We start from the raw sequence: 19,167 nt of genomic DNA, 5'->3' as shown, positions 1-19,167 counted from the left end.
CCCCCCTTATTCGTCCGAATGCCACCCACAGAATGTAAAATAAATTGCAATGGGTATAAGTTGCGCTGCTTATGTAAAAACGCCCGGGTAAGGCTACATGGTAGTTACGAATCGTTTTACCCGTCTGCTGAGCCCCCGGTACGGGCCCTTGGCCTTCAGTTAGTATTGCTTAATTGCCAATGTCCAGTTAATTAAATATTGTCATTGTTGTTGGCCTCAGCTGGCATGCAAATGTGAAGGGCAAATTTGTATAACTGGTTGAAGGGCTGATGAGGAAATAATTCGAGGCGTTCTTTTTTTTTTTTTATTTGCTCAATGGCTCACTGCATCACTGAATTTTAGATGTGAATAGTCAAACGAAATCCATAAATGATCTATAAAAAGACCTTTAATTGTGTCAGTCAGTTTATAATACAAGCTAGTTTGTGGAAAATGTCACTGCGCATATTTTCATGACCTACTTGGGCACTTACAACTTAAAACAATAAACAGTTATCACAGCCTGGTATTACAATTATTATAGGCAGTGTATTTGGGGATAAAGGATGGAAACTGTGACCATTGCTTTTGTTTATATGCAGCTGTCATTAGGACTGATGGCTGGTAGTGGACTTGCCAGTTGTTTTGACGCGATCTTCCTAGTTATCCCGCTCAAAGAAACATTTGCAAGTGAAATTCTTCGGCACGCTGAGAGCTTCGTGCCCATGTAAGCGACAAATCTTTTATTTGTTTGTTTGTTTGCTTGCTTTTTTATTGTTTGTTTTCTTTGAATTATGTATGACCGCCTGTGGTTTTTGTTTCCGGCGCAGCCCCCACACGCCCCGTTGCTTCGTCCTCCCTGCCTGTGCCCCATGCCGGACCCGAAGGCCGAACTGGGGGCTGCCATGCTGCCAGGGGCTCGCCCCTTCCACCACCAGCACCACCACCCTCGGCCCCTGCGGTGTCGGCAAGCAAGGGCTTGCTGCTTGGCCGACCAGGGAAGCTGATCCGTGACCGACCCATCTCGCGCTCGGAGCGCCACCTCAAGGCTGCCAGCACGCCCGAGTTCCACAGCGGCAGCTCCGAAGATGTCTGCTGCAGGTTCGCCGAAAGCATGGTTTCATTCGTGGGTCAAGCGGCACTGTGTGCACTGGGGTGGCTGTGCTAAGTGAACTTCCCCTCCCTTTTTCATTAAATTTAGGGTGCACTTTGTTTCTGGAGGGCCAGCTGTAGCTAGCAAAACTTCCCAGCGGTTGTCCTGAGTGAATTCTATTTTGGTTAGAGGGCAGACATTCAAAGACAAACCACCTGAATACTATGTGTGACAACGAGACACATCAGCTGTAGAAATATGTCGGAATGGTCGGTCCTGACCATTTTTCAAGAGAGTGATGTTTTCGGAAGTGTCAAAAGATAAATGCTGCATGGGTGAAATAGAATTGTGAGTCATGGCTGTGAGTCATGGCTGGTTTGGAGGCACACGCTTTTGGTGCATTGCCAAATGTCCCTCTTTGTTTTGTAACGTTGCTTTGTACGCAATCATTTGGAACTCAAAATGAACCTGTCAACGTGAACTTTGTGTGCAATGAATTTATTAACACAACACAATACGAGTGCTACATTTTTAGTCATAGGCTGCAGTCATACCGGTGAGACCAAAGAGGACTTGTTTTGTGGCTGCCTTGCAGGAAAGTGCGCCGCCCCTGGTCCCAGCTGTACAGCGATGCCGAGGCAGAGCAGCTGTTTGCTGCAGTGGGCAGCATGTCCGATCTTGACCAGCAGCAGCAGCACCACCAGCAGCAGCCACCAGAACCCTCCCCCCTTGATGCCGGTCACCAGGCGGGGGGTCTGCCCCCGCGCTACTCGTCCCTGCGGGCATCTAACCCTAGGCTCATTGCCGACAGCGTGCTGCAAAAGTTCCGCAAGACCTTCTCGCTGCGCTTCCAGCGGAGCCGCAAGGGGTCCACCACGTCGCTGCCCGGCGTGGCCGCCTCGGCCCCTGCCTCCACGGGGGTGTGCTCTGCGCTTCTGGCTAACGGGACAGGCGGCGACGGCGACTGGCCCCCCTGTGACTGGTCGGCGGCGCTGCCGGCACCTCCCCTGCCGAGTGCCAAAGCGGGAGGGGACGAGGAAGAGGGGGGCTTCCTGCCGGGCCCCACCATCCTGCGGTCGTCGTGCGAGCGCCGCCTGCACCGCAAGAACCGGGAGCTGCGCGGTTCCAAGTGCAGCAGCGCGGATAGTGGGATCCAGCTGGAAGCCCTCGGGGGCGGCCCAGCTGACCAGCAGCTGTCGGAGGTGAGCATTCTTTGTAGATAGAGATTTTTTTTTTTCTGGACCAGACTTTGTGTGGGTGTGTTAGTGTGTGTTAACTTGTAAATATGCCCCTCTCTCTCCTGTGTTCTGTAAATATGTCACCTCTATCATCTGTCTCTCCTCTCTCTGAATCTGTCATCCTCTGCCCAACCCACACCAGCAGGCGTTCTGGTGTCCACCCCTAGGTGTGACAATTTACGCCTGCTGGTGGTCTTTCCTTTCCTTTTTCTTGACAATAAATTCATTCATTTATTCATTCATGTGGTTTGTTCCACCTCCGTGCTCTCCTGCTTTTATGAGTGTGGTAAACATTCTTCCTAACCGAATGAGACCGACCACCTCTTTGAGGATGATTTCTTTTTTAATCATTGGGGAAAACAGGGTTGCATGCCTTTTTTTTTTTTGCCTGTGTAAGGCTAGAAAAGTCTATTTTTAACATATTGTGGGCTGTGTCGAATAGTATCGAACAATAAAGGGTATCGAACAATATCGTAATTACAATGCAAAATTGTGTTGCACAAAAGCATTATGGGAATGTTTTTCTGATTTTCTAGGTAGTTCAGTATTAAATTTAGTGTGGGATAACGACATTCAAGAACAAGTGAAACATTTTTGATTGTACAGAAGATAGGTGCCCGCTATTAGAACAATAAACGGTTACCACAGAATAAAAATAAAAATAGAATCAGGCAAAAATGTCATTAGAAGAAAACAGTGTACATAGTTCAGCTTCAAGCCTCATACATAATGATCACAGCAAGTGTGGAGATGGGCTTAAAGGAACACCCAAGTGTGTATACAATTTGGCTTGTATTAACAAAAAAAAAAATGGATTGGAAGTTGCACAAAGAAAGGCAATCATGGCATGGAGTGAAATGCTCCCTCCTCCGTTCCTAGAGCACTAGGAACGCTAGAAAATTGAAGAAAAGTGAACCCAACGTGAGCCAGAGTGGCAGGAAAGTGCCTTGTGGGGCCACGCCAGCTCATGTCGCTGGCATCTTGGGGAAGCAAAGCTGTGGAAAGGGCCATGGCATGGTACTTGTAAAAGTGAAACTGCTATGAAAGCAAGTGCAGAGCTCGTACTTCATTAAGTGTGGCCAATGCCTGACATGCTGTTCAGTTTCTAATTTGCTCAGTTGTGGAAGTAAACATTTTAGTGTTAAACCACCCATTGTTTGTCTATTCTACGCACAGCGACAAATTTGCATCAAAAACAGTCAGGGTGCTCTTAGGAAGCTTTTTAAAGTAAAGTACCCTTATAGCAATACTGAACAATTTTTCTGGTTTTGTCAGTATCGTCATACATGTACTTCATGTAAACCACTGTTTCAGTCAATTTCTTACTGTGTTTATCGCACTAATATTGGGAGCTACTAATATTGGGAACTATAGTTCATCTCACAAGCTACCTGCAGCAATGTGGAGGCTACATTGTTGTCCCCCTCAGGGCGCCTAACTCACCGCGAAGGAAGCGACAAAAGGCGCTGGGGCCGTGCGGTGCCACTTGCCGAGAGGGGAGAAGGGAGTGTCCTTTCAGGACCCCCTTCACGGCGGATTAGGCGCCTTCAGCGGGCGCACTATTGATAATAATGTAGCCTCCACAGTGCTGCAGGTAGCTTGTGATATGAACTATAAGTTGTTGTTGCTATTTCCGAGAGTCCTATGCTATCAGCCAACATCATCTTGTGTCGTATTTTTGTTCTCCAGGCCGACTCCACGGATGATAGCAGCCAAACCAGCATTCAGAGGCAGGCGGAGAGCATTTCGGCCGTGATCACAATCAATGGCGTCACCTGCTCGGGGCGTCAGGGATCCCAGTCTAGTCTTTCACCAGCCAGGCCCGACGCAGAGTCTGCGGCCCCCTCCCTCTGTGAGGACAATCAGCAACCCAGCTCGCCACACTCAAGTCCCAAGGGGCCACCGTATGCACACAAAGCACCGCCCCTGGAGAGGGTAAGGCCACTCTGCGTGCCAGCTCTCTGGTACCCTAAAAATGCTGATCTCAAAATTGGGAAGCTGTAAATGGTTTTGTTGAACTTTGTGTATGGGCTGTAATATTCTAACCGGAGTGATGCTCAGTATTTTTTTAACCAGCATTGCTGTCTATTAGGGATAAATGCAGCATAACGAAGGGAGTACGAGTAGGGGAAGGCTGTTAACTCAATTAAGGGCTCAAGTAAGAAAATTCGTGGGAAACAAAAGGGCGTGAGCATCACAAGGCAAACAGCGAGACTTTGTGTACCAAGGCTTTAACGTTATAAAAAGCCCTGGTTCAGCTTGCAGGAATAAGTAGAAATGAGAGTGGAGAAAGTTGAGAGAACTCACATTTTTGTATACAGCTGACGCTTACAGTAGCAAAACAGGTTTTAATGAAGTTGGAAATAAAAATGGCTCTCATTCATAACGTCATGAAACTGACTACCTGCTCAAAATGCATACAGAGATTGTGCAAGTTCTGTTACATCGTTTTCACATTGTTACAGTGATGTGCTGCGTATTACCTTTGTCAGTGTTTTCTGTATCCTAAAAGGTATTAACAGTCCTAAACTATACTTAATTGTTTAGAAATATAAAGCCAGTATTTTTGAAAGATGTTGAAAAGAACAGGTTTCTAGCTGGTTGCAACCTTCAAGCCAAACCCAATTTTTATCGCATGTATATCGCAAATTAAATACCTGGTAACAAAGGACCCTAGGTGTAGTCGAGCAACCGAGCAACCGCTATTCTTTTTTTCTGTAGTAGCAGTAGATGTGGCTCTGCAACCTGGTTGTGGAAGATTTTTGTAATAAATACAAACACCTGCCTGAGTAGCAGCAAAAAAGCAAAAAAAAAAAAAGAAAGTTCTTACGTGATCAGGTAGTCTACAAAGCCCTCACTTTGCAGTCAAAATATCCCCCGCATTAGTACTCTGAAAAACAAAAATCTAAACCCTCGTCCTTACTGTACATGGTGTCTTTTTTTTTTTTTAATTACCAACAGCAATTTTCAACGCCACCACCGATCAAAACTAGGATTGAGAGGAGTCGGCCAACCTTGCGTCGGCAGAAAGGCCGGAGTGCACTGCGGAGGTCCATCAGCCAGCCTTTGGACCTGGAGAAGTCTGACAATGGTGACCTGCCTCGTAAGGACCAGCTTTCTCACGGTAAGAGTGCACTTTGTTCAGGTGCTGTACACAGCTGCTGGAAATTTGATTTGAAAGAAAAGCGCAAAGATGGAACTTTTAAACAAAGCATGCAGCACATACATAGTTGCAATACCACTTGGAACAGCAGGGTGTATCTTTGGCACAACCGCCACAGTGGCACAGTGGCTAAGGCGTTGCGCTGCTGAGCACAAGGACGTGGGTTCAATTCCCAACTGCAGCGGCCACTTTTCTGACAAAGGCGAAAAGTGAAAACGGCCATGTGTTTGAGATTTCGGCGCACGATAAAGATCCCCAGGTGGTCAAAATTAATCCTGAGCCCTCCACTACGGCGCACCTCATCGCCTTTGTAGCTTCGGTGCGTAAAAACCACAGAATTCTAGTCATAATCAATAATCAAGTATCTTCAGCGCATAGTATAACCCAAATTTAAACTTGTAATCTGAAGTAGAACATTCTGCTGGGCTAGTTGGTGGTAAGTTCTTTGCTATGAAATGAAACAAAAACCACACAGGCAGCAAACACAAAATGGACTGGATGACTGCTTGTCTTGTCTGCTTGGTGCTTGCCATCATATTTTTTGTTGCGCGTCATACCACGGGCATTGGAATCTGAACTTAATAAATTACTTTGAACTGCGCCTTATTTGGGACAATGCTCCCCACTTCTGCTCCAAGGTTCCCTGGGCTTGTCCGACCAGGAGGCATCCAGGGACCACAGCACGGCGTCCTCGGATGAAGATTTTTCATCGGACGGAGATGGGGATTCATATTCCCATATTCCTAACGATGTGAGTGCTCCTTGTTTGAGAAAAATTGTTAGCATTAACATTAGCGAGCCAACCTGAGGTTATCATGTGGGAAAATCTGGCATTTTCTGCATATTTTTTTTTTCTTTCAGTATGAAGGTGTTACATATGTCGAAGCTCTTTGGGACCACGTGACCTTGGACTCGGAGGAGCTGGCCTTCCAGGCTGGCGAAGTGATCGAAGTGACCGATATGTCTGACAAGGACTGGTGGTGGGGGTCGGTTGAGCAACGGCATGGCTGGTTCCCGGCAGCCTTTGTTCGGGTGAGTGAAACTTTCGTCTTTCATCACACTGGGCATTTCTAATGGCAAGGGACCAGGTAATATAAATGACCACTAGAGTGTGCAAATGCAGTGCCACATTGCCGATGCACTGGGATTTCTCTGCCGTACTGTGTTCCTCATTGCCGCATTTTGAATCTTCCCACTTTGGGTACTTGGCAGGCATTGTGTGATCCGGGGCATGCTAAAACGTTGCAGCAAATTGGGATCTTTCTCGCTTCCTTGCCCTCCTAGGCTGTTGCTAAAATAATAAAAAGACACTTGTGTCAATAATTTTGCGTGGTGCTACCAAACCTGAGAACCCTTGTGTCCGAACTTGTCTGAGAGGAAATATTAATGTACCAGTGCCCATTTAACATGTGAGTGCTTGATATGAATGGGGTTGGTCTGATGATTATGCACAGGCAGCGGGCATTTATAGGTGTGCTCTTGTTGGGGTGTGTTACTGCAAGCAGTTTGCTTTCCACACTTGTTGGTAATTTGGTTGGTTGTAGACAATCGCAGCTTTGAAGGCATGGTAAAGAAGCATGAGGAATTTGATTGTCTGCCTCCGGAAAGACAAGCTTGCTCAAATTCTTTAAACTTCGCTGTTCCTTTACTTAATGCTTTGGCTATCACAAGAGTGGTGCATGGTCGGTTTGCAGCTCAAGGTGGGGCAGAGTGACACAGTGGAGGACTGCATCACCAAGATGGCCGCCGGAACCCTGACACAGCACAAACCCCGCAAGATGAGCATTGGCCTGCTGAGCAATGAGGAGGTGCGGGCCAAGGTGGTCATGGAGATTGTGAACACCGAGCGGGACTTTGTGCACCATCTGAAGGATGTCGTCGAGGTAAGCAGGAAAACATTTTGCCTTTCTGTTGTAACAAGGGCCTAAAGTCAATTAGTAAACAAGTTGGCCCATATTGATATCTGCCATGTCTATAGATGGTATTCACTGAAAACTTTAGCTGTCAATTTCTTCGCTTGGCAACACTGGAAACCGCCACGGACATGGCCAGTGCACCACGGACATGATGTGGCCTGTGCCACTGCGCCCGCACACCGCAGAAAAAAAATGCCGGCGTGTGTCGTCTGCTCGTTTCAACCCAATTCTCAACAGTGGTGTCAACAGATAGGTTATTAACCGTACTCACATTGGAGTCAAGGCATCAAGGCATTACTTTGTGTTTGGTGGGGTAGAGTTTGGAGCGTCCAACACACATCATGTGCTTACCACAGACAAGTGTTGCCATCCCGCGAAGCCCGGCGTAACCAGTGACGGAACACTCATATGGTTGCCTGCATACGTGCCTCGCCAGTGAATACAACCTATAGCTTACGGGGCTATACCACACTTGGTAACAACAGCGTTTTAATAAGCAGGGAAATTAAAAACGTTACAATTGGTGTTGCTACCATTTCCCATTTTCAGTACTACAGCTCGTGGTGTCGCAAATCTTGAAGACGAATTTGTGGATTATGTTGAAGCTGTAATCTCAACACACGTGCTTGTCTTGATACTTGTTTGGGCCATGTTTTGATCAGCAAAACATATACCCTTGATGAATAAATTTTGCACATTTTCTTCTGTTTTTCATCAGGGGTACCTGGCACAAGTGCGACGGCGGCCTGACATGTTCTCCGAGGAGCGTCGCCATACCATCTTTGGCAACATCGAGCACCTCTATGAATTCCAGAGCGGCTTCCTCAAGCGCCTCGAGTCAGCTGTGAACTGGGAGCACCCCCACCTCAGTGAAATCGGATGCGTTTTTGTGGGGCATGTACGTCGCCCTTTTGTGGTATTTTATTTTCACTTTACGGCACTCTACCATCCACCACCAATTGCACTAGTTTATATGATAGAGTACTTCGCAGCTGCAATTTTGAAACGTCGCGGTGAAATGTGGTCCTGAATCATATTGCTTTTTTTTATTTCAGAGGCAAGACTTCAAGATTTACTCCGAGTACTGCAACAACCACCCACTAGCAGTGAGCGAGCTCCAGGAGGTTTACGCCGACCCCAAATACGTTCAGTTCTTTGAGGTGAGGGTTTGTGTCTTATCACTACCTAGAAGCTTCCCCGTTTCGGCTGCCCTCTTGAGTTACACGTACGGTATCGTAGACGGCCTCGTTAATAGACCCCTCATCTCTCTTTCGTTCCGTCCTCCCTTGCAGGCGTGCCGACTGCTGCAGGACATGATCGGCATCTCGCTGGACGGCTTCCTGCTGACGCCCGTGCAGAAGATCTGCAAGTACCCGCTGCAGCTGGCCGAGCTGCTCAAGTACACGCGCCCCGAGCACCCCGACTACCGGCCCGTGCAGGAGGCCCTGGCTGCCATGCGGGGCGTCGCCCAGATGGTCAACGAGCGCAAGCGCCGCATGGAGTGCCTCGAGAAGCTCGCCGAGTGGCAGAGCACCGTCTACAACTGGGAGGTGAGGGGCTCACCACCCACATCCACAGGATGGAGGGAGGAGATAGGTGCCTTTCCCTCTCCTGCACCTTCTACCTGATTACGGACTATTATCTGGGTGCATTGCATGCAGGCTGGCGTGCAGGCCTTTGCAGCATTTGAAGCTGCTTGGAGCATATTATGGAAGAAAGCTAACATTATGCTTCGGGACCACTGCCTTTCTTCATTCTAACATCTGTGAATAAGGCAGCAAGTCTGACTGACTAGCACGTTATCCAAGCAGGATTTAAAGAGATTGCATGCGCACCGACATGAACAGTAACGTGGTTTAATAATCAGGCCAGGGGGCCTCACTTGATCTGAAAGCCTCAGTATCTCAGAAAAACATAGATTTCAGTCTTGGGACGCAAGCTATGTTATGAGACTGCTTCATCTTGCACAATCTCCTTGAATGGGAAAAGCTATTTCCGAGCTTTATTACTTTAGGTATCGTAAGTCCTTCTGTTGGTATAAAATGAAGCTGCTTCTACTGACGTCAAGAGCACGGCCACCCAACTTGAACGATTAAATTTTCATTTTTTCTCTGCATTCAACAGGGTCCCGACTTGCTTGACACAAGCTCCATGCTGGTCCACTCTGGTGAGGCAGTTCGAGTGTCGTCGCTGTGGTCCAGGGATGTGGTCAGCCTGTTTCTGTTCGACAACCTGCTAATCTACTGCAAAAAGGCAAGTTTTCCATCATCAATGCAAGGCAGAGTTAGCACTGGGGCTATATGGCAAGCTGTGGTGTAATCCTTTCTCGGTTAGGATCCAGAGTACAAATGTGATAGTTTACATCGCCCAGCCTATCTCACAGCATAGGTGTTGGTCTACACAAGCAACGCTACATTTCTTTCACCAAAACCATTTCGTAAAATATTTGCTAGTTAATCCTGTAAAGTTTCAAGCAGCAGATGCCAGAGTTGCTCTCAATAAAATGCTGAGGGCTATCAAGGGAGAAAAAAACTTTGTAAGCAAGTTATTATGTATTTTGAATGACACAGGCACTGCTAGCTGCAACTGTATAGGTAGATGGGGTGCCTTGTTAGATACTTTGCTATGAAGTGCATGGTTTGTTCATCTAGGCTGTAATGCCATAGATTGTTGGCATGTTGTCATCTAAATTAATTGCAATTTTTTCTGTAAAAACTGGTCACTTTTGAGCGCCTCCGTGAGTCACTAATGAATGCTTTGTACATCAGTGTGATGAAACTACTATGGACACTCATTCTTAGCAAGGGGCTCCTGCAAAGAACAGAATACCGTTGAGAGCAAGAGTACTAGTACTCATTTTGTGGTGCAGGTTCCTTTGGCAGTGCACGTAGGTTGTTGGGGCTTTGTTCCTGTAATTTGATGTTTGTTTCAGCGTGCTGAGCACAGCTATACTGAAATGTGTCTTTGCAGGACATAATAAAAAGGAACACATTGTCCTACAAGGGCAGGCTGAACATGAACTCCTGCTGTGTTGTGGATGTGGAAAATGGCAAAGGTAAGCAAGGAGCATTATTCGTTCCCTTCAAGTGGTTCCTGTCAATTTCATGGGTAAAATTAAGATAAAGCCTAGTGTCAAGATTTGTAAAGCGAAAAGTAGAAAAGTTGTGGGCAAACATCATTGCACCTAAAGTAACAAAGAAAGCTGGGCGAGTTGGTAAGGGTTGTGGGGACCAGGGTTCTGACGGCGGCCTAGCTCGATCCTCGAGATCCGGCCGCAAGGCTAGCTCCACTGAACACCGCCACGGATCACCAACTTGGCGTATCGGCAGTGAACAGCAAGGAACACAGGACACAGAATTTGCCCACTCCGACGTTTATTGCAATGCAATAAAGGAGACGTCGGGCGCGTCGTTCTACACCGCCGACCACCTTAGCCAGGGCGGGAGAGACAGGCGCAAGGGCGGACAAAGGCAGGCCAAAAAGGAGCGAGTCGTATTTACGGCCGCCTCCGGCGATGGTTCGTGTCCAAAGAGGCCCTCTCCTTGTCGCCCGTCGCGGACCAGGCCGCCGGAGCTTCCGGGCAAAACCTGTCACGTGAGGGGGTCGGCCGCGCCCCCTCGCTCTCACGGGGATCCTCCCGGAGGGGAAAGCGCGCGACCGCGAAGAGAGAGGTACCACCGCTCTCGCCTCCGCAGCGGGCCGAGAGGGATAGGAAAGATGGCGGAGCTCCGCAATTCCCACAGGGTTCATGGTGAAACGAAGCGCGAAGAAACGACAACCAGGTGGAACAAATGCAATGGGACAGAGTGCTACTATCAACTAAACTTTTATTGACACTGAAATATATTCAGGAAGAAAACAGATAACATACAAAATAAGGTACTGCACAACTTGGGCCAGACACGAGCGAACCTTTTAAGTAACATCCAGATATTCAACTTCAACATTAGACAGAGATGCGGAAGGGGCACTTGCACACTTATCACCCATTTTCGCAATGTGAGCTGCCTCCACGATTTCGCGCATCTTTTGGTCATGGTGTCGATATAAAATTGCTGTTTCATTGAACAGGGGACGGCATCCACACGACGAGCAATGCACAGACAGGTTTGAGAGCTTAGGTTTGAGAAAAGACGCGCGAAATCGTGAGGCAGCTCACATTACGAAAAGGGGTGATAAGTGTGTAAGTGCCCCTTCCGTATCTCTGTATAATCTTGAAGTTGAATATCTGGATGTTACTTAACAGAAGGTTTGCTTGTGTCTGGCCCAAGTTGTGCAGTATCTTATGTTATCTCTTTTCTTCATGTGCATATTTTCGTATCTTTTTCAATAAAAGTTTGGTTTATAGTAGGGCTCCGTCCTGTTATATTTGTTCCTCCTGGTTGTCGTTTCTTCTCGCTTCGTTTCACCATAAACCATTGCACCTTTTTGTTTTCTTTTTCTTGCTTTATTCATCTATCAAAAGTCTAGCAAGTTGACAACCAAAATCAGAAAACCTCTTTTTAAACATTTAAAAATTACTTCTTTTTTCTTGTATGAGGAGGGGCAGGCAGTCTGGTAATGTCAGCTTGTCCGCATGCTTGGCAAGGGGCACAGTTTTCTGGCCCTGGTAGTTGTTGCTCGAGTGGTGCTGCGATGCTCCTCCCCCTGTGCTGCCCAGATGCCCAGTTTGGCACGACGGTGCGGAATGCGTGGAAGATCTACTGCACCAGCAGGGACAAGTGGTACCTGTTCTTCACCAAGACGGCCGCTGAGAAGGAGCAGTGGCTCCAGGCGTTCTTCACCGAGAGGGACCGAGTGCGCGACGACAGGGAGCAGGGTGAGGCCCTTGGAAAACCTCCTTTTGCGTGTGGCGGTTAATGTGCCTGCAAAGTTAGCTCAGATGTCTTCATACAAGCATTCTTGAGCAGATATTTGTGTGAAAAAAGTACGTGGTAAAAATGCATAGTAAGTTATTTTTAATTATATAAGCCAACTAAGCAAAATAGCGAAGTGCAAAACAAAATGAGAAATTATAGCAACATGCAGCTGGCAGGAGCAAGCTTCTGGTAGATGTAGTAGTAGTATTAGTAAAACCCTATTACAAGAGACACTGTTATAAGAGACAGTTGAAAATGGCTGGGTTAGTTTCCTTATGTTTGCCATGTTAGCAACATTGCATACAAGAGACATGGTTACAAAAGACAGGCACTAAGGGCAGCTTTTTTGGGTCCGTAGAGTAATTTCTTCACATTTTCAAAAGGAAACTGTTGATGGGTGGCCTATATTTAAGGTCCTGTAGAAAGCTGCCTTAAAGATGAAGCTGTGGCCTGCATCCAAAAGACCGCAGAGGTTCCAAATGTGGACCTTGTGTGCTCCGAAACACTTACCGGTCATGTGATCCTCGTGACAGTAAATGGCGCCATAGAGGGTGAACCTGGAGAGCAGGATGACGGCAGGACATCGCAGGGCAAAAAGTGTCAACATGAGGCTGACAAACATCTGGGGCACTTTAGCAGCAGTGTGAGCAGCAAGAAGGCTTGCGAAGTGAGGTGCTTTACCTCCAGAAGTTGCGAAGGAGGCTGTTAAAGTAAAGCTTCAGTGTCCGCATTGATGCCATTGTATGCCAATACACCCTGCAGGAAAGCCAACTTTCTTTGATGATGATGATGAATGATCGGCGGGTGAGTTGAAAGAAGAATGAAAACGCTTCTCGTGGCTGGAATCAAACCTGGGTCCCTTGCGTTATGCAGCCGGCGTCGATCCGATTGCCCCATTTCGACACAGTCGAAGCAAACACCAAACAGCAGGTACCGATTCGCACCTTACACTCCAAACCCAAACGTTAGGCCTACGAAGTGCACACCTGACAGTGGCTGTGGGTATTCTAGAAAAGTGGTGCGTACCTCCAGAAAAGCACATACTCGCTGTGTGGGAGTGGCCAGCCAAGGAATCCATCATGAGAAAGCTTTGCGTTCAACCATCGTCGTCGTTAGATGCATAGCTTTTTACAATCTGCAGTCACTAGAGTTACTATGAAGGAATCCTGAGCAATTTCCTGAAGACAGGTTCAGACGCACTTTGATTCTAATACGTATATGTATATATAAAGGAATCTAGTCCGACTCCGCAGTGTTTTTAAAATTTTTACTTGCAGGAGAACTTGGTTACAAGAGACTCGTTTCCTGGGTTCCTTGAGTGCCTCTTGTGATGAGGTTTTGTTGTACACCTGTAAAGTCCAAAGAGCCATCCTACCGTAATTGAATGAATGAATGAATTTATTTCACAAGGATGGCCGAAGAGGGAAAGGGATAGTGAAAGGAAGGAAAGATCAGGGTGTCTACCACCTGGAAAAGAGGGAAAACCGGGAATTCTCAGGGATTTTTAATAGTCTGGAAAAACTCAGAGAAAGCTCATGGAATTTGTGCTTCGACCAGGAAAAATTAGCTGTACTTTATAAAGTAAGCAAAATTCACGGTAATGCTGGCGCAAGTAACCAAGTCAAAAGTGGACAGCCCTCCGGAGCCGCCGCAAATGGCACCGCCTGAAGTCATGGGTTCCAGTGAGAACTAGCTTCATACAGCTTGCAAGTCTCCCCTCCCCCTTGACCCCCTGTACACTTCCCTTGTGTTCTGGCATTTTTCCCAGACTCCTGAAAGGAGGAAGAAAATGTTGCGTGCTGTGATAGCTTGTTGTGGCAGCCTAAGGGAGTCTACAGGAGCAGGGGCAGTAGTAGCTTTCAATCCTATGCTGGAACACCTGGCACCATCTCGTGTGGTTTCTAGTTAGTTGACGCACGTTGCGAATCTTTTGAGTTGTGAATCTGGCGTAATAATAATAAAAACACATTTCTCTTAATTTCCAGCTTCAAAAGTTGGCAGCTGTGTTCAAAATACGTTTTAAGTGTCGAATATATACATTGTACCCTGTTTTAAGAGTTACTTTTGACTGCAAGCCGGCACTGCTTAGAAAGGCAGAGCCTGTTTCGGCTCCGTAGCTTTCACTGCGCACCAAAAGAAATTTATGTGGAGTCACCATAGCGGGGCGTAGTTGAGCTGTTTCTGATTTCCAATGTGAATCCCAAATAAACTCTTCCCACTCATCCTGCGCAGCGCTTTGATGCTAGAAGTATGGCGGTGTTTAATTAAGGGCACCTAATGTGGCGGTGTTTAAGAAGCAGTTGTCCCTCATACTAGCCAAAATAAACTCTTTGAAGCAGTGAAATGCAGCACTGAGGCATTGAGTGCAAGCTGAGAACATGGCAGTGCAATTTTACCATTTTCTTTTTTTATATATTTCGTTCACTGTGAATTTTACTACCACGCTGTTATGTTTTCTTTTTGAATGAGATAAAAGCTACTGGTTAGCATTCAAACTTTGTTATGTCACATTTTATTTTATAAGGTGCTCTTTAGAGGGTGACAGCAACTGGTGAAGTGGTGTCAGCCCGTGTTGACGTAAAACAGAGTTTCGTGTCACTTGTGGAATTTATCAAAAAGACTCGGGGAAAATTTGGAAAACTCGGGGAATTTGAAAATGCCAACTTGGTGGACACCCTGAAGATAGTCCACATTTTTAGGTCCTTCCCACAAGGTGTGCCTCTTTGGTGAAGGCCCACATCGTGAGCAGCGTGTCTTCCACTTGGTTTGGGTAGAGCCATTCGTTCAGGCTTCATTCGGACAGCTACTATATGCTTATTGGCAACTGAATGTTATACATGCTCTGAGAACCTCGAATGTACTGCAGAGAGGGAAAACATTGATTTTGCTTTGTTTCATTCGAAATGCAATGTTTGTTTGCTGGGTGTTGTCAGTTCATCTTATTTTGTTTTATTAACTCATGTAAAGTATCAATCTTACCTTAAGAATATTATTTTTTCTGGCAGTTGAACAAATCCAGGCAATTTGATGAAAATAGGGAACCGACCTGTCTAACGCAAATGAGCTTAGCTGTTTTTCGTATAGTCACAACGGAGTTAATTCTGGTAGTAAGGCGTGGGGCCTGAGCTTGCCGCATTTACACGGGATAAGCCACTTTTAAACGTACGTGTTACGTATAGTGGTTCGCACAGACAAAAACATCAGTGGGATGTTCCTGAAAATAGATGCTGTGTGGTAACAAGATCGAGGCACACTAAAAACAAACAAAAAAAAGTTCTGTGTTTTAAGCTTCCTCTTGGCTGGCATTCATTTAATTGTGCCCATTTCACTTCAAAGTGCTTCCTCATGAAATCAGAATAAATTACTTTGTAAGCGCGTTGATTTGCTTTGGGGTCTACTTAGCTCTGTAGTGAGCCCATGATGGTGAAAGTGCAACACTGTGCAGTCCTACCTTGCAGTAAACAAAGAATGCAGGTGCATACTATGGCACATGGAAAAAGTTGCTGCCTGGTAATGTGTGACCGTGTTTCTTTCTAGGCTATGTCGTGACGGAGAGTGCAAAGAAGTCGGCCAAGATGGCCGTCAACAACAAGCTCAAGCCAAAACGTCCAAGAGGTAAGCGGAGTGAGCCGACATCTCTGTTGCTTAATTAAACCAGTTCTTTTTAACAGCAGCGCTGTTTAAGCTTTTAGTTCCGTCGCCTAGTGGCACCAGAAGACTCAGCCCAGCCAAGCGCGCTATGCGCCTCTCCAGGATTGCCCAGCATTGTCCAGGCTTGCAAGTTGGCTTACGCCACGTAAGGAGCTTGGGAGAAAAAAAAGAAAAGAAAAAACGAACGCAAGTGAGCATGTGCCTCGTGAGGAGTGCCTGCCAACGGCCAGCTCGACCTTCGAGAACACTCTGCTTAGCGTTCGTGGTGTGATCTATCACATGCTTTTCTCCTTGCCAGTACACGTGCATTTGCTCCTGAAGTGAGGAGCGCAGACGCCAAGTTCTTGCTACGGACGCCAAGTTCGCGAAGCCAGTTGCCGTCAGTTCTAGCGCGTGCTAACGCGATACTTTTTGGGAGAGATGTGAAAGCCTGCGGACAAAATGATCCGAACCTGCCAGTCATGGAAATAAATATGGAATAAATATGGAAAACTTTAAGCGGCAAGTTCAGAAATACATTTGAGGAGCAACAGCCGGGTCTCCGACGAAAGAGGAAGGGCCGTCGGCCCTGCTGTTTCTCCAGCCTTGCACCAGTAGTGCAAGCTGCACAATTGTTTTTACTGCAGTAGCTTACACTTGTTTTATTGATTAAATAAATTGGTTTATTGGCTTGGTGCAATATCTTGGCCAGTAATATGGCAGGTATGTTCTGAAATTTTTTGGAATATTGGCTTTGTTCGAAGACCAGAGCCCTTATGGTAGAGCCATGCATGCCACGGTTCCATGGGTGAGGATATAGGTATGCGTGAAAATGTGCAAGGTGTGAGCTGTACAAAGGGCAAGTGTGACCAAGTTTTGTGACTGACGTTTTTCAGACAGAATGAAATTAAGGTAAAATAAGGTACTTCCCCCCATTCTTTCGACATGTTTGGTTTTCGCATTTAGTTCTATGATCTCGTATGTGATTTTGTAGTTCAGATTTATTGGAGGGAAATCCAACATTAGAACTGGGTGAGTGGCAAGGCTCACTCCTCCTTTATCCCTGCAAGGCACTGCTAACTTTGTCCGTGTTATTCCGCCCGCAGCCAAGCTTCCCAAGGGGCCCCGAACGCAGCACCCCGATGTGGCAGTGGTCGAGATCCTCCTTGAGCCGCCCGGACCAAAGCCTCGGACCGGCAGTCTGCCGTCGACCCTCCACACCAGCCACCACAGCGTCCCCACGCACAACGGCTTGCCAAAGAAGAAAGGCTCGGGCTGGTTCCACTTCGGCAGCGGCAAGAAAGTCAAGAAAGTGGTCGCCTCCACTTCGACCTTACCGTGAACACACTGTTGTGCGCGCTTTACGGGCACAGCTGCAGCTTTTTTTATTTATACTTTTATGCACAAAGGACCAGGTTGGACCCCAGGATTGCAGTCGCTACCGCGTGCATTTCACTTTGTGCACCCGCGAGAGACCACGATGTAGTCGCAAACCATTTTTATACGATCAAATTGCGTGGACCACCTTCTTCTTGCAGGCCCTCGGGTGTCTCCGCCAAAAAAAAAAAAAAAAAAAGCGAGCGCTTGCCGTGCAGTCCAAAACCATGCAATCACAAGACGCCTGCATCTTTGTTTATTTGTTGCGAGTGCTAATAAAACGTAAAATTTTTTTTTTACAAAAGTTAACGCGATAATCATTTTGAGCAGTTAATCCTGCCTGTGTGTGGTACTACTGTAAGCGGACAATGGAAATGCACTACAACACGCCTATACCCCTGGCAGTGGCCAGTCTGCCTTGCAGATTGCAATGTCACCTTGTTGCTCTGTTGAGGATTCGAAGTGGACTCTAGGTTTAAAGTTTCTTGGTCTCTGAGATTGGAGTGACGGTGATACATATAACGTGCCCGCTTACACAGAAAAGACGTTACCATTAGTCAAGGTGCTGCCCTCGATCAGCTAGAAATCTGAAAAGCTTTGTCAATCATTGCTTCTACTGCCTACTGTCTGCCAATGCCCCTTGTGCTGTTCAATCGCAGGTATATGTCCCTGTATACTTTGCCATGATTGTCGCTTGGAGGCAATAACTAATGCAGCTTGAACATCCCTATTAACAGGTATATGTTGTACCCCGCATGTTTCCCCTTTTTTATGTGTCTTTGCTGCGAGTGCTCGTCTAAGAAAGGTGCTCACCCGCCCTAACCAAACTTGCAACCGCATGCATTTCACCGGACAAAACCCTCCCGTAATAAATTTAATTGTGTGTACTATACTAGTGATCGACTGAGGCCTGTCAGGTGAGGATACTGAGTGTGCTGTTACGTGCTGTGCAGATCTATACCATTTCTCTATGCACCTGCCTGAGTTTTGCAAAAGAGTGGCAGAAATTGTTAAGTTTAGCATATGCCCCCCCTCCCCTCCCTCGCACATACATCTGTAAACATGGGCGCTAGTGCTAATACTGTTAGTTTATCATGCTTGCAGGGCCTTGAAGGGCACAGTTGCACGATTCATGTTCCGCACTGTTTATAAAGACTGTTCTGTACATAACTGTCCAGCCAGCAAACGCTATAGATGTTCTGTATAATGACCTAGTGTAGACGAGGCAGCCGAGACATTACAATCTTGTTCGCCGCAAGGCAAGTGTAAACCCTGTCCCCCCTTCTTCCTGTGCGCCTTACAGGAATGTTCGAGGCATTGTTGTTGCCAGTGCAGCGAAATGTTGACGGCTTTGTGTACAGGTACGACTCACTCACAGGTCTTTTCAGACTGTAACATTGTTGCATTCAGGTGTTGTCTGTATAGATGGCTGTAGAGTTTCCCCCGTATATCTTTCTTGGCCAATGACTGCACCGTTTCTGAGTGCTACTTGGCACGGCATTTGGCTGTCAGGGACAAAGCCTCGTCTGGTTGGAAGTGTAACGCCAGCGGTCCGTGCTAATTTTGTGGGTTTGCTAACGGAGGCATTGTCGCCAGGTTCGGGCCACTAGCTCCTTCCGAACAGCGGCACAACCTCTCTTGTGTAAAACGTCTTCCAGCAACAGGCACCTGTCTTGGACCAGCTAGTCTTCAGCAGGCGGAAAAGAGGACATTGGCACCTGAGTCATGGCACAGAGTGGATGTCCCAAGGCCTAAGCCCTTAGTGTGTCCACCAACTGTGTGTGTGTATAATTTTGGGCCTCTTGTAAAATATGTGCCTGTATATTTTAAATGTGTACATACTTTTATATGTTTCCACCATCTCTATGGGTGTTGCAGAGTGTTTTATGCATGGAATAAATATATGTTTACA

General features: G+C 46.8%; 1 protein-coding gene across 7 annotated transcripts in view; it reads left to right on the top strand.

Moving 5' to 3' along the window:
* Nucleotides 1–19,167, top strand: part of LOC144170353 (uncharacterized) — a 313,794-nt gene extending 294,627 nt beyond the window's left edge. For all 7 annotated transcript variants that reach the window (XM_077700102.1, XM_077700101.1, XM_077700103.1 and 4 more), the window contains 15 exons: nucleotides 810–1,080; nucleotides 1,668–2,274; nucleotides 4,000–4,245; nucleotides 5,272–5,434; nucleotides 6,112–6,224; nucleotides 6,335–6,505; nucleotides 7,168–7,356; nucleotides 8,108–8,287; nucleotides 8,445–8,549; nucleotides 8,682–8,939; nucleotides 9,514–9,642; nucleotides 10,360–10,444; nucleotides 12,050–12,208; nucleotides 15,786–15,863; nucleotides 16,985–19,167. In XM_077700102.1, the coding sequence (XP_077556228.1) occupies nucleotides 810–1,080; nucleotides 1,668–2,274; nucleotides 4,000–4,245; nucleotides 5,272–5,434; nucleotides 6,112–6,224; nucleotides 6,335–6,505; nucleotides 7,168–7,356; nucleotides 8,108–8,287; nucleotides 8,445–8,549; nucleotides 8,682–8,939; nucleotides 9,514–9,642; nucleotides 10,360–10,444; nucleotides 12,050–12,208; nucleotides 15,786–15,863; nucleotides 16,985–17,220 (2,990 nt within the window). In that variant the 3' untranslated portion in view covers nucleotides 17,221–19,167. The remainder of the gene's footprint in view (nucleotides 1–809; nucleotides 1,081–1,667; nucleotides 2,275–3,999; nucleotides 4,246–5,271; nucleotides 5,435–6,111; nucleotides 6,225–6,334; nucleotides 6,506–7,167; nucleotides 7,357–8,107; nucleotides 8,288–8,444; nucleotides 8,550–8,681; nucleotides 8,940–9,513; nucleotides 9,643–10,359; nucleotides 10,445–12,049; nucleotides 12,209–15,785; nucleotides 15,864–16,984) is intronic.

The sequence above is a fragment of the Haemaphysalis longicornis genome, unplaced genomic scaffold, assembly GCF_048455015.1.
Source record: "Haemaphysalis longicornis isolate Haplotype H1 unplaced genomic scaffold, Haemaphysalis longicornis Haplotype H1 scaffold_2, whole genome shotgun sequence".
In the NCBI taxonomy this organism is placed as follows: Eukaryota; Metazoa; Arthropoda; class Arachnida; order Ixodida; family Ixodidae; genus Haemaphysalis; species Haemaphysalis longicornis.
This window is presented reverse-complemented; position numbering and strand designations above follow the sequence as displayed.